General features: G+C 39.3%; 1 protein-coding gene across 8 annotated transcripts; it reads left to right on the top strand.

Moving 5' to 3' along the window:
* The first annotated feature begins 310 nt into the window (after positions 1-310).
* On the top strand, positions 311-10,922 carry LOC139421091 (coatomer subunit zeta-1-like). Of its 8 annotated transcripts, none has more exons than XR_011635589.1 (11): positions 324-512; positions 2,111-2,179; positions 2,325-2,409; positions 3,248-3,339; positions 5,600-5,655; positions 6,390-6,467; positions 6,774-6,825; positions 7,152-7,272; positions 7,777-7,815; positions 8,479-8,511; positions 9,443-10,301. XR_011635589.1 is itself a non-coding variant. In XM_071171623.1 (10 exons), exons 1-10 carry the CDS (start codon positions 453-455, stop codon positions 9,488-9,490), a joined length of 612 nt encoding a protein of 203 aa, XP_071027724.1. In that variant the 5' UTR covers positions 324-452; the 3' UTR covers positions 9,491-10,301. The 8 variants fall into 8 exon arrangements, 4 of the variants coding, with proteins under 4 accessions (XP_071027724.1, XP_071027723.1, XP_071027726.1 ...); XR_011635588.1 differs by having other exon boundaries at positions 3,245-3,339; positions 9,443-9,552; XR_011635591.1 differs by lacking the exon at positions 8,479-8,511 and having other exon boundaries at positions 311-512.
* The last annotated feature ends 452 nt before the right edge of the window (positions 10,923-11,374 follow it).

Here is an 11,374-nt window from a genome sequence, read left to right as displayed (position 1 = left end):
ATTGCTGCCATCTGCCGTGTTAGAATGAACTAGGAAAATAATGACGTCCGCGCTGGGTAACCCAGACATGCCTCGCAACATGGATTGAATCACATATTTTAGAGTAAAGTAGGCTATCACTTGTAACAAGAGTAATTCATGTATGACATGCACTAAACACATGCGATTAAATATACTACTGATGGGATTTATATGCATAATGTCCCATAATGCACTGCTTGGCCATATGAAGTAGGTGAAGTCACCAAAAACCTCATCGGTGTTAATTTTGGAGTAACGCGTAAAAGCACCGCTATAAGAAACGGACACCATTGTGGTTCCTAGAGAACAAGGACCTAACATCATTCACGAACTAGAGGGAGCCAACATGGCCGAATGAAGGGCTTGGTTTCGCGGAGCCTCCTCCAGGCCCGCCCACCCATGAGTCAGAGGATTTTGCGAGGTCTACTAGAATGACAGCTCAAACCTGTCCACGTCAACACCAGAGAACCACTATGGAGATCGCGTCTCTGGTAAGCAATCTGTAGGGATATGGCTCTTTAAACATATTTCTAAACGAGCATTACCTTGCAAACGCATGATTAGGCCTCGTCGGCCATTGCTTGAATAGCATTCATTATAGCCCTTTGCTGCGTAAGATGTTGTATTCAGTATTTTACAGTATGGCCAGCCTAAGACGTGATTGTTTGAGGTCTCTGACTGGCTGGATCTAATCTTTTCAGGTGCGATAGCAGACATTAGGAGGTACTGTATTCTGCACGACTGTCGTTGTTATCTGAATGTAGTCTATGCGCTATTTGAGTGTAGCGTACTGAAATTCCACAACCAGCAGCAACATGTGTTGTACTTTTTCCTCGTCAATGGGCAATTGCTGTTGTACAAACTCGAACAGTTGCCAAATCATCCCAGAGAGAGGGGCATACTGTTTGAAAAGCTACCCCATGTCACATATCTGATATTATAACCCAATTTGTTATGATTTACACTTAAATGAATGGCATGAGGTGTCGGTTATCCGTTATACTTTTACTATAACTGTGACATCACCCTGCCCAAGCATTGAAGGGTGAACATTGAATATATTGTGTGCCACGTCTACGATATTTGGTTTCAACCGGAGGAGGTGCGTTGCGCAGCATTTTACGCTTACCAAAAACTTGATTCCACAGGTGGGTTTTTTAACAAAATATGTATAGAATAATTTCACACTTTTGAGCTAAACTCTAGACAGATTATCATTGTACTAAGATAAATTAAGGTTTACGTTTCGACTTTACAGTAGTTGTTTTTTTATACTGTAATTTAAACTTTAAATAATACAAGCAGCTCTGGACAAGGCCGCAATTACTTTTCGTTGATTAACACCCGCTGTACAGCACTTGACCCCCAGCCTCAAAAGATATCTCTTTGTCTCTCGTATATATACAAACTTTTTAAAATTGTATTTTTATTTTTTTACTGATAACATTTTAACTGATGTATTGCTCTATGTAAATTGCAGTGTTTTCTGTTAGTAGGCAGTCATTATGGCTGCACACCACAGTGTCTGGATGTGGATTTCAATAAGTTATGCACTCTTGATATTGATATTCACTGTACTTAATGCATAAAGTAATGTTGCACAAAGGACCATAGGACTGGTTACCTGACACCTGCACCTCATTGAACTGTTCAAGGAATTCGTTCCACTATTGACTGTTTCTAATTGCCATAGACATCTGGATGACTGGTTTGGACTTTTCCTCCAGTTCAACTCTAAAGTCCTGAATGTGATGTTCCTGGCCAAAGTTCTGTGATACACTTAGGCTCTGAGTCTGTGGTAGTCAGTGCATAACAGAACTTTGGCCCGGTTCAACCAAGGCACCGTGGGATGGAAGTAACTGAAGGCTCTGGGACCATCGTCATCTACACTCGCATCTCTTCCTGATATTGTCGTATTCCTCATGCTTTTGAATAACTTGACTGTATTATCATCACCAATATCATCATCATCATCATCATCATCAGTGCTCTAGTAATAACTGTTAGGAATGTGTTCAGTATGCATAGGTCCTATGGAAATGCAAATTGTCCTTATTTCTGGTCAACATGTGGTCATACTGTCTTTCAGGAACCCTCACTTTACACAGTGAAAGCGGTCTTCATTTTGGATAACGATGGCAATAGACTTCTATCAAAGGTATGCTAATAACAGTTGTCCAATAGCGACCCACGTTGGTTATTGTGGAGTCGACATTGTGAGTACTGCCCCAAATGAGCACTTGTTGTAGATGGTGTATTAATCATAACTAATGACTCAAAATTCTGTCTTTGTTGTGTTTTAGTACTACGACAAAGAGCTCTACCCCTCCATGAAGGAGCAGAAGAACTTTGAAAAGAACGTTTTCAACAAGACACACAAAGCTGACAGTAAGTTTTTACCCCATAAAAATGTTCCCAGGAGACTATTGGAGTGGATAGTTGAGCTTGAGGCCTGATATTCTGGTCCATTTTATAGTTTTAATGAACCACTAAGATTAAAAAATAGATATATAAAAAGCTTCTAGCAATGTGGTGAGAGTTGAGAAGATGTGCACTGTCAGTGAAATCAGTATCAACAGGATCATAATGTACATCATTGCATATGTGTACCAGTCTTCTTTGGCTTCTCGTCAATAGGATACTGTGTGAAAAGCATTATTAGGTCACGACCCGTTGTACACACACCTTCTGTGTATCCTCCAGCATAGAAAAGCATGAGGCAGTGTTAGCTGTATAGTATTAGCCTGTGGATCAACCCTTATTGGTTAGTTTGTCTAAAAGTTGAGAAACAGTATTGGTTCCTCTGGGTTCTTCAGTCCTCCCAAGCTCATGTTACAGTGAACAAAAGGGGAGGGAACCAGTTCAGCGACAGACAGCTCTCACACTCTTTTGTTCCAATGAAATTCACAGCAGTCACCTGACACCCCGGGTCCACCTGCCCCTAAGGAGGATACCCACTCTCCATCTCGATATCCCTCCTTCCTCTCCATCCCTTCTTCCCCACACACATAGGAGATTAGCATTTTATATGACAACACTCGTTTAAATTGGAAGCCTCCATTATTGGCGACATCCATGAAACCTCTCACTTGGGTATGTCTGTATATGTGAATAAGGTGTGGATGTGCTTCAACGTTGCAATAAAGATCACTTGGTGGCTTGAAATCTCAGCATCTCGCTCTGTCTCGCTCTCTATCTCTCTCGCTCTTTCATTCTCTCTAAGCAGATGAGATTGCATTTGTGGAGGGGATGACGATCGTGTATAAGTGCAGCATTGACCTGTTCTTCTACGTGGTGGGCAGTTCACAGGAGAATGAGGTAGGTAATGTGCTTCAGATGCAGAAGGAGTACAAGGCTAGACTGGTGCTTCAAAGACTGCATTATGGCCCAGATCCTGACTTGAGATCCGCAGTCCGCATGCAACTCAAGTTTTTTGCACAAATCTTGCATTGACATCAATGCATAATTCACACAAAGTCTGCGTTAAGCCCTCGCATATCAATTTAGAATTCGGATCTCAGAAAGCAACATGTCATTTTCAGTAGCGGTGCATGGGTAAAAATGGCTTCCCCCCTATTACAACCTGTGTTGTGATAATTGCGTTGTTTCATCTTTAACCTGCTAATTATTATGTCTTGTGTGTGTGTGTATGTATATATAGGTGTATGTGGGGTGGCAGTGTAGTCTAGTGGTTAGAGCGTAGGACTAGTAACCGAAAGGTTGCAAGATAGAATCCCTGAGCTGACAAGGTACAAATATGTCGTTCTGCCCCTGAACAAAGCAGTTAACCTACTGTTGCTAGGCCGTCATTGAAAATAAAAATGTGTTCTTAGCTGATTTGCCTAGTTAAATGAAGGTAAAATAAAAGTGTGTGTGTATACCACTGAGTCTTCTTATTGTCTTGGCTTTCAGGCATATATACACACACCTAATTAATATAAATATATATATATATATATATATATATATATATAATTTATTTATTTATTATTATATATATATATTATATATATATAATATTTAATTAATATAAATATATATATATATATTATATATATATATATATATATATAATATATAATTTATATTAATTAGGTGTGTGTATATATGCCTGAAAGCCAAGACAATAAGAAGACTCAGTGGTAGAATACGTTCAACCACACCTTTGTTTTATCACACAACCGGAGAGCAACCTCTGTCTGGTGAAATCCACAAAGCGCTGCCTCCACTACTCCAGCAACATTTCAACATCATCAAGTCACCCCTGATTAGTCTAATATAGTGACAACTAAAAGATACCAAAAACAATTTAGTCCAATCAACGTAAGCTATATATGATGTGGCTGTCCATGGTTCGGATTTCTGTGTGAGTGCGCATTTGTGCGAGTAGGAAAACATGTTGACTCACCCTACTTGTAGAGAAACGACAATGCCATCCTCCTCTCTTTCATGTTGACAAAACATTCTATCACTCTGTTATACAGTACGCACTTATTTTTTGTTGTCCTAGACTACCTGGCAAAAATGCTTGCTAGCTAGCCTAACTTCCTTTCACAGGCAACGTTAGCTAGTTAACATTAGCCTACTACACCTAGCTACATATTGAACTTCCATCCTCTCAGGCCAGGGGCACAATGTATTAATGGTTGGATCAGAATCGCCATTGTAATCATTGTCCAGTACAGATAATTCATTACAACCACAAGTCCAAATCCCTATCTCCATCCATGGCTAATTTGGGAAAGTGCCAATTTGAGCTAGCTAGCTAGGCACCGGAGGACAACAATACAATGAGATGCAACAAATGAAGTTGTTTCTGTCAATGACGTATGCTCACAATGCGATTTGATTGGAGTGATTCCAAAATCCAGACTGGCTTCCCTTTTTTTTGGTTCTTTTTTTTTGGTGCGCCAGGACTATTCACAGTTGAGCTCAGTTTAGCTCAATGTTGATTGGCAATAAAAAAAACAGTTTTAAATCAAGGGAGGCCAAATGCTCACTGACTTCCCTTGCATTCAATGCTACAGGTGGCAACAATGTCATACTAGTTTGGACCAGACGGCATCAGATAGATGGCCGATACGTAGAGACAGAGGGCTGCTGTTTGGCTCGCTCGGATGCTTGCTCCGGTGAGATGCATTCAGGCTCTTTTAAAAATTGAATGAAAATGATTAAACTCGGAGAGACAAAAGATTTTAAAAATATATAATGTATATATTGGTACATTTTTGGGGAAGCCTGACTGCCATTGGCATCCATGAATACATGCCACAGGTCATTTGTCTGCATGACGTCATCAATGGAGACCCTATATATAGAAAATGCCCATGAGAATAAGTGGCTGATAATTTCATTTTCTTTAGCACTTCTTGTTGCTGTGTACATTGCTAGCGAAAAACCAGCCCCTTTATGGCATCTCAGCATTTATATATAACAAGCAGAGTGATTCAACCACATCTGACTTTTTGCTCTCTCTTTCCCACACCCTTTCTATGTTTATTTCTCCTGGCTTCCATCTATACCTCTCAATTCTCTTGTTTTCCTTTCATCCTCCACTGCTCTCTCTCTCTTCCTATAGCTCATGCTCATGGCTGTACTGAACTGTCTGTTTGAGTCCCTCGGTCAAATCCTAAGGTAAGCGTACAAGTGTTGTCCTATGTTGAAGTAACCTCACATTTTAAAAGTGAGGAGGTCAGTCAACCTTTTTAGAGGCTAACGATTATAGTAACGTCGAGGAGAAAAACGTAACAAAGTCAACAGCCACACAAGAAACGATTATTCCATTTTTTTTTGTTGTAAATAATTAGTGAAAACATCACTCATGTAAATATGGGGACAGGTCAACAAAATTAGAAAAGTTCATTTCTGATTTGAGTAACTCTGGTGTAATTGTTTCCTTCATGCGTTCAAAATATGGGAACCGAAACAGTTGATGCCCGCAGTAAGTTAGTGATTGTTTATTTTGGGTTCAATTATGATCGGATGACAGTGACACACCCAGAGCCCTCTGTGTAGTGGAACAGCTTGACAGGGGCTGGAGCCGTTACCATAGAAACCAATGCAGTAGCAATGCAGGGAGGGAGAGAGTCAATTCATCTATTTGCTCTCTACTCATTTCATGCAGTTTTTCTCCTATTTAACAAAAACAAAATGCCAACTGTTAAGTATCATGTCAAGCCTTGACAACTGGTACTACAGGAAGTTAATTTAAGTCGGTGTATGAAATGTACAGAATAGCCTAAGGTGACATGATCAGTAGTGTCCCCTACATTTCTGGTCACAAGGCAATAATATGAGACCCAATCACAGATTGGGCTCCACGTACTAACTACAATTCAAGTAAGTCAATCAAGTTTTCTTACTTCCAGGAAAAATGTGGAGAGAAGGTGTCTATTGGACAACCTGGACGGAGTCTTCTTAGTAGTGGACGAAATTATCGACGGGGGGTAACGTATAGATTGCATTTGGATTACTGTTACATTGCTATTTGTGTTGATAATTGGTTTCTTTCCCACATTTCTTGTTTTGATAAAATGTTGGATTATTTGTGTCCTTGTTTGACATTTTACTGCCTTGTTAGTAGTTATTAACATAATAATTAAACTGCACCCGCTATAACATCTGTTAAACTGTGTACACGACCAAAAACTTTTGATTTGACGTATCATTCATGGGATGGAGTTGGGGTTTGGGAGTTACTGGTACAATATCTTGTGTTCTCTGAGTTACTGACCCTAGCATTGTGTTACCAGGGTGATCTTGGAAAGCGACCCCCAACAGGTCATCCAGAAGGTCAATTACAGGGTAAGACACCTACAATCACGGGCTGTGTCTACTGTATGGATGAATACAGATTCTGATATGAGTACAATACTCCAAGACACAGATGACTATAGGAAATTATGATATTTTCGGACCGATTTGAGGTAGGGATTGTGTTTAGTGGGATTGTTGTGGAATCTGATAACCTGTATGTTTGAGGAAAATTAATTAACTTATTTGATGTCACAACACCAAATGCCAGTCTTCAGCCCCCCTCCCCACCATCCCCTCAACACCCAAGTCCATCTCATCTTCCTCTTATGTGTCCTCTCTCTCCCCCGACCCCACCCATCTCCTCACACTGTCAGCTGGATGGTTCAGAGCAAGCCTACGGCTTCGACCTCTTTGATTACATCGTTGGTAACATTGATGGACAGACGGACAGAAGCCAGTGTGCATAGCAACAGACTGCCCCAACAACCAGAGAGGGCGAGTGAGGGAGGGGGTGAGGGAGGGAGGGAGGGAGGGGTTGAGGGAGATCCAGTGCAGGTAACTGCATGGTGAGAGAGCATGCCACTTTAGGTTCACAATGCTGGAACAACTGTCCACTAAGTCTGTCTTGCTTGGGTTTGTCAGTGGTTAGACTGAGGTTACCCAGAGTGTTTCAAGGAGTCCGTATGGGGTTCCAGGAAATACCATAGGTGTTGGTACACTTTAAGAGCAGCGGGGCCCTTTCTAGTACTCCCTTGCACAATGCATGCCTTGTGTGAGGCAGCCATTTTGATTGGATTGCGGTGGTCATTGACATATTCACCAGTGTCAGAGTGCATTACATTACATTAGCAATGCAAGGCATCACATGATTGTTATAAGGGTATTATGTTATCTTAGTTGTTGCTTGCTTTATGTGTTTGACTCTTTACACACACACAGCCCCTAATGGTGTGTGATTGCTATGACGTCATGTCCCCTCTTTTACTTTATCTATTCCAGGCGGATGAGAACCCACTGTCAGAGCAGAGCGTGGCCCAGGTGAGGTCATACACACACACACACAAACAAAGCAATGTCACTGCATGTATAGACTATGATTATCTTTTCCATTGATACAGCTTTAGCCATTAATTTCAGCTCACACCTGATGACATAACCTTCTATTCTACTGTCATGTACAGTATATTACTTGCATATAAACTATAACATGATTCTTATCAGGGTTGGGGTCAGTTCCATTTTGAATTTTTGTCCATTCGGGAAGTACACCAAAATTCAAATTATCTTCAATGCTTTGGAATTGGAATTTGGTGTACTTCCTGAATGGACTGGATTTTAAATGGATTTGACCCCAGCCCTGATTCATGTCTTTCCAGTTACCCATTTTCATCATTTCTATACTAAATGTTCTGTAGAATAAAGCCACAGTACACAATATATGGATAATTGTCTCCCAGTATTGTTCCATTTGAAAATTGACAATTATATTACTACTCATAGTACCTGATTGTTTGAAGCTTTGCCAGCATGAACTAACCTGCATCTGGATTTGATGCCATGCTCACACCTGCATAGTAAATTATGGAATGTGCCACATTGCATGATCAACATGGCTGCTGAATTGCTCTTACCTTCATGCAATGTTCTGCCTGTTTCTTCCTCTTTCCTTCTTCTCCTAACCCTCTACTTTAACCCTCACAGCACATTACGGACAAATTGGCTATGACCTCCAATGTAAGTCCTCTCACTCCTAACCCTCCAACATGGGACATTTTGAGTCTCTTGGGGCGTGTTCAGAAGACCAGAATGTTGCAGATAGATATGACGTGTATAGAATGGACACATCATGACTGTTCTATACTGGTCATCTCTCTGTGTGACTTTCAGACTGCCCTGTACTCCTAAGTCAGACCCTGCTTGCAAGGAAGGGTTCATATCTAAAGCTATTAACTATTTGTCTTGTGGCAGTTTCTCTCCCTTGTTGGAACCAAACGTCAATGACAATACCTTTCGATCCTCTAATAGAAATGGAATTGTCATGGTGCCTATATAAAAACACTAGACCTTGACAATAAACCTAAAAAAATAAACACTAACATTAAACGAAACCGTAAACGACTAGAGGTAGACAGTAAACGCTAGTCACAAGTTCATCATTTTAGCTGGGTTCCTTGCGCCCCCTGGTGTGTAGTTTTATGCTATGCATCTCTGTTTCAACAGCCCAAAAAATGCAGTTTGTTTCTCTTGTGGAATTTCGTTTTAGCAGGAAGAGTGACATTTTATAAATCACTGAGTCACACTTGCATCATGTCATTGCCAATGTTGAATATAATTAAATTCTTTCTAAGCAAGATGAAAATTAATTTGTCTGCTCAGAGAAGCTGACTGTCACTTTTTTGTGTCTACTATACAAAATACACTTACAACCTTTGATGTTACACTTGCAAGTTTAAGGAGCTCATATTTCATGTAAATAATGAAAGCGTGAGCAGTTCCATTCAAATTCACATTAATACAACAGGGACACCTACTGGTTGAAGTGTCACAATGAACAATAAATATAACACACTGCATACTGTAATAGGCTACTTACTATATGATCTGTGCTAATGTTGTTTTTCCACATTGAATCTGAAAGTGTTCTTTCTGGGGTTTTTCTTTCCAGATAATGCAGTCTGCCAAAGAACAAATAAAGTGGTCAATACTCAAATGATCTACACCGCCTGTCCAAAGGTCAAATGTCTTACAGTGGAATGGACAGTAGGAATGTATGTGTAAATATTAAAGGTGTATTTAGCGTTTTATGCTTAAATAGGCTATATTTATGGTAACTAGTGGCAGGTATGGGCATTTTTCATATGAAGGCAAGCTGACATTTTGTATGTATGTCTTTTGGAAATAATCTATTTAATTTATTTGATTTGCAATAAATTGCAAGATATTATAGCATATGATTTTGTTAATTTTTCTTAACCCACCAAAATACTCTGTAAAGAAATGTTTTAACCAAACCAAGAAATCAACTGCATTTTGTTGTAATGTGTGCAGGCCTACACAACTAGGGAAACTGTTGCTTGGGCTTCAATAATTCTGAAGTTATGTTACAGAGAACTTGAAATATGAAGTTGTTATACTACACTTTTAAAGCTTTGTAAACTTAACAGAAAAAGGCAATAGCCTGTGTAGTGTTACAGTTAGTCCTGTATCTAGTTGAAAGTCAGGTTACCCCATGTTTAATTTATGTTTTAGAATTATTTTGTATTCATACTAAAACGAAGTTGGTGTAGTTGGTTAGGCCCATGTTTTTTCTAAAGCACTGAGAACACCATTAGGACTATAAGAATAACATATTTTGTTACTAGCCTATGATGGACAAATACACTTTTAATATTTCCTTTTTTAACGCCAACGAAGAAGAGGCTAATAATTGTTCGCTTTGTTGATTTCTATTGACAGCTTCTTTTTTTCAAATGTAGTCTGCCTGTTGTCAAGCTAATTAAAATGTATATTTTGTGTTGTCAAAATGGCTCTTGTTCCATATATCATACCTAATTTGACACTGTGTTTTCTTGTTTCTTCGAAAAGGGTTCCTGTGAGCAGTGAAGGCTGTAGCCCACAGTGTCTTTTGAAATGAATATTTTCAATGGTAATCTCAGTTGTGAATAGTCATGAGACATGGGGTGTGGTGTCTGTTTTGATTGGACGTCAGGGTCTTACGTCAACATCCCCCGCCTTCATAGCAAGAGCCAATGAAGCGTTTCAGTTGTTAAATCTCAAAATGTGATTGGACGTGTCTGCTGCAGGGTGGAGCGTTCTATGTTCCATATCAGTCTGTGCTAAATATCGTTTTAATTGTTCAATATAGGCCATAATTAGGTGAAATTAAGCATGGACAATGAAGATGTGTCTGTGGTAAATGTTATAGTATATGTAAAGAAATTTAATAGCATACAAAAGTTGCTTGTAGGCCTATTTTAGATTACATTGCGATGCTTTAGATTTAGGAATTGGTATAACTGGTACGATATTATATAATTGGAAAACATAGGTTTAAGAATTATTTCGATTTTGAAATGATAATGTTGAACGAATTTGATGGCAAGAGGGCATGTAGGTCTCTTAAAATAAACAATTGTTCAAATGTACAAGGATCACCTGCTACTTTCATATAAGGATGGAAGAAACGGAAACGGATGAAATTCTTTATTTAGCCTACACCTCTAAATATCGTAACTCTCTGAATCTTTAGTTTACGATGTTCTATGCAATTTTACTGCCATTCGTGTTTAGCCTACTTTCGTTTGAATTGCATTATAATTGCATTATAAATAAAACATTTTATTATAGGCTACACACGCCACACAATGCTTCTCAATCTGGCGTTTTAAAATGTGCCTATATGGAAATAAATGTGTAATAGGGAAGACAAAGGCAACATGTTCACTACACAGGGTATGTAAGCTATACATTGTGTTAGGCGATAGCGGACCATTCATTAGTTTTAACGGCAACAAAAACGAATTCATCTTTTTATTGAACGCATGAAACTGCCTGCTCATAATTATAATCGGCTTGATGATTAAACCTGTCTGCGTAC

Source organism: Oncorhynchus clarkii, chromosome 12 (genome assembly GCF_045791955.1).
Source record: "Oncorhynchus clarkii lewisi isolate Uvic-CL-2024 chromosome 12, UVic_Ocla_1.0, whole genome shotgun sequence".
NCBI classification, from domain to species: domain Eukaryota; kingdom Metazoa; phylum Chordata; class Actinopteri; order Salmoniformes; family Salmonidae; genus Oncorhynchus; species Oncorhynchus clarkii.
Note: the sequence above shows the minus strand (reverse complement) of the source record. Positions and strands in the feature narration are given on the sequence as shown.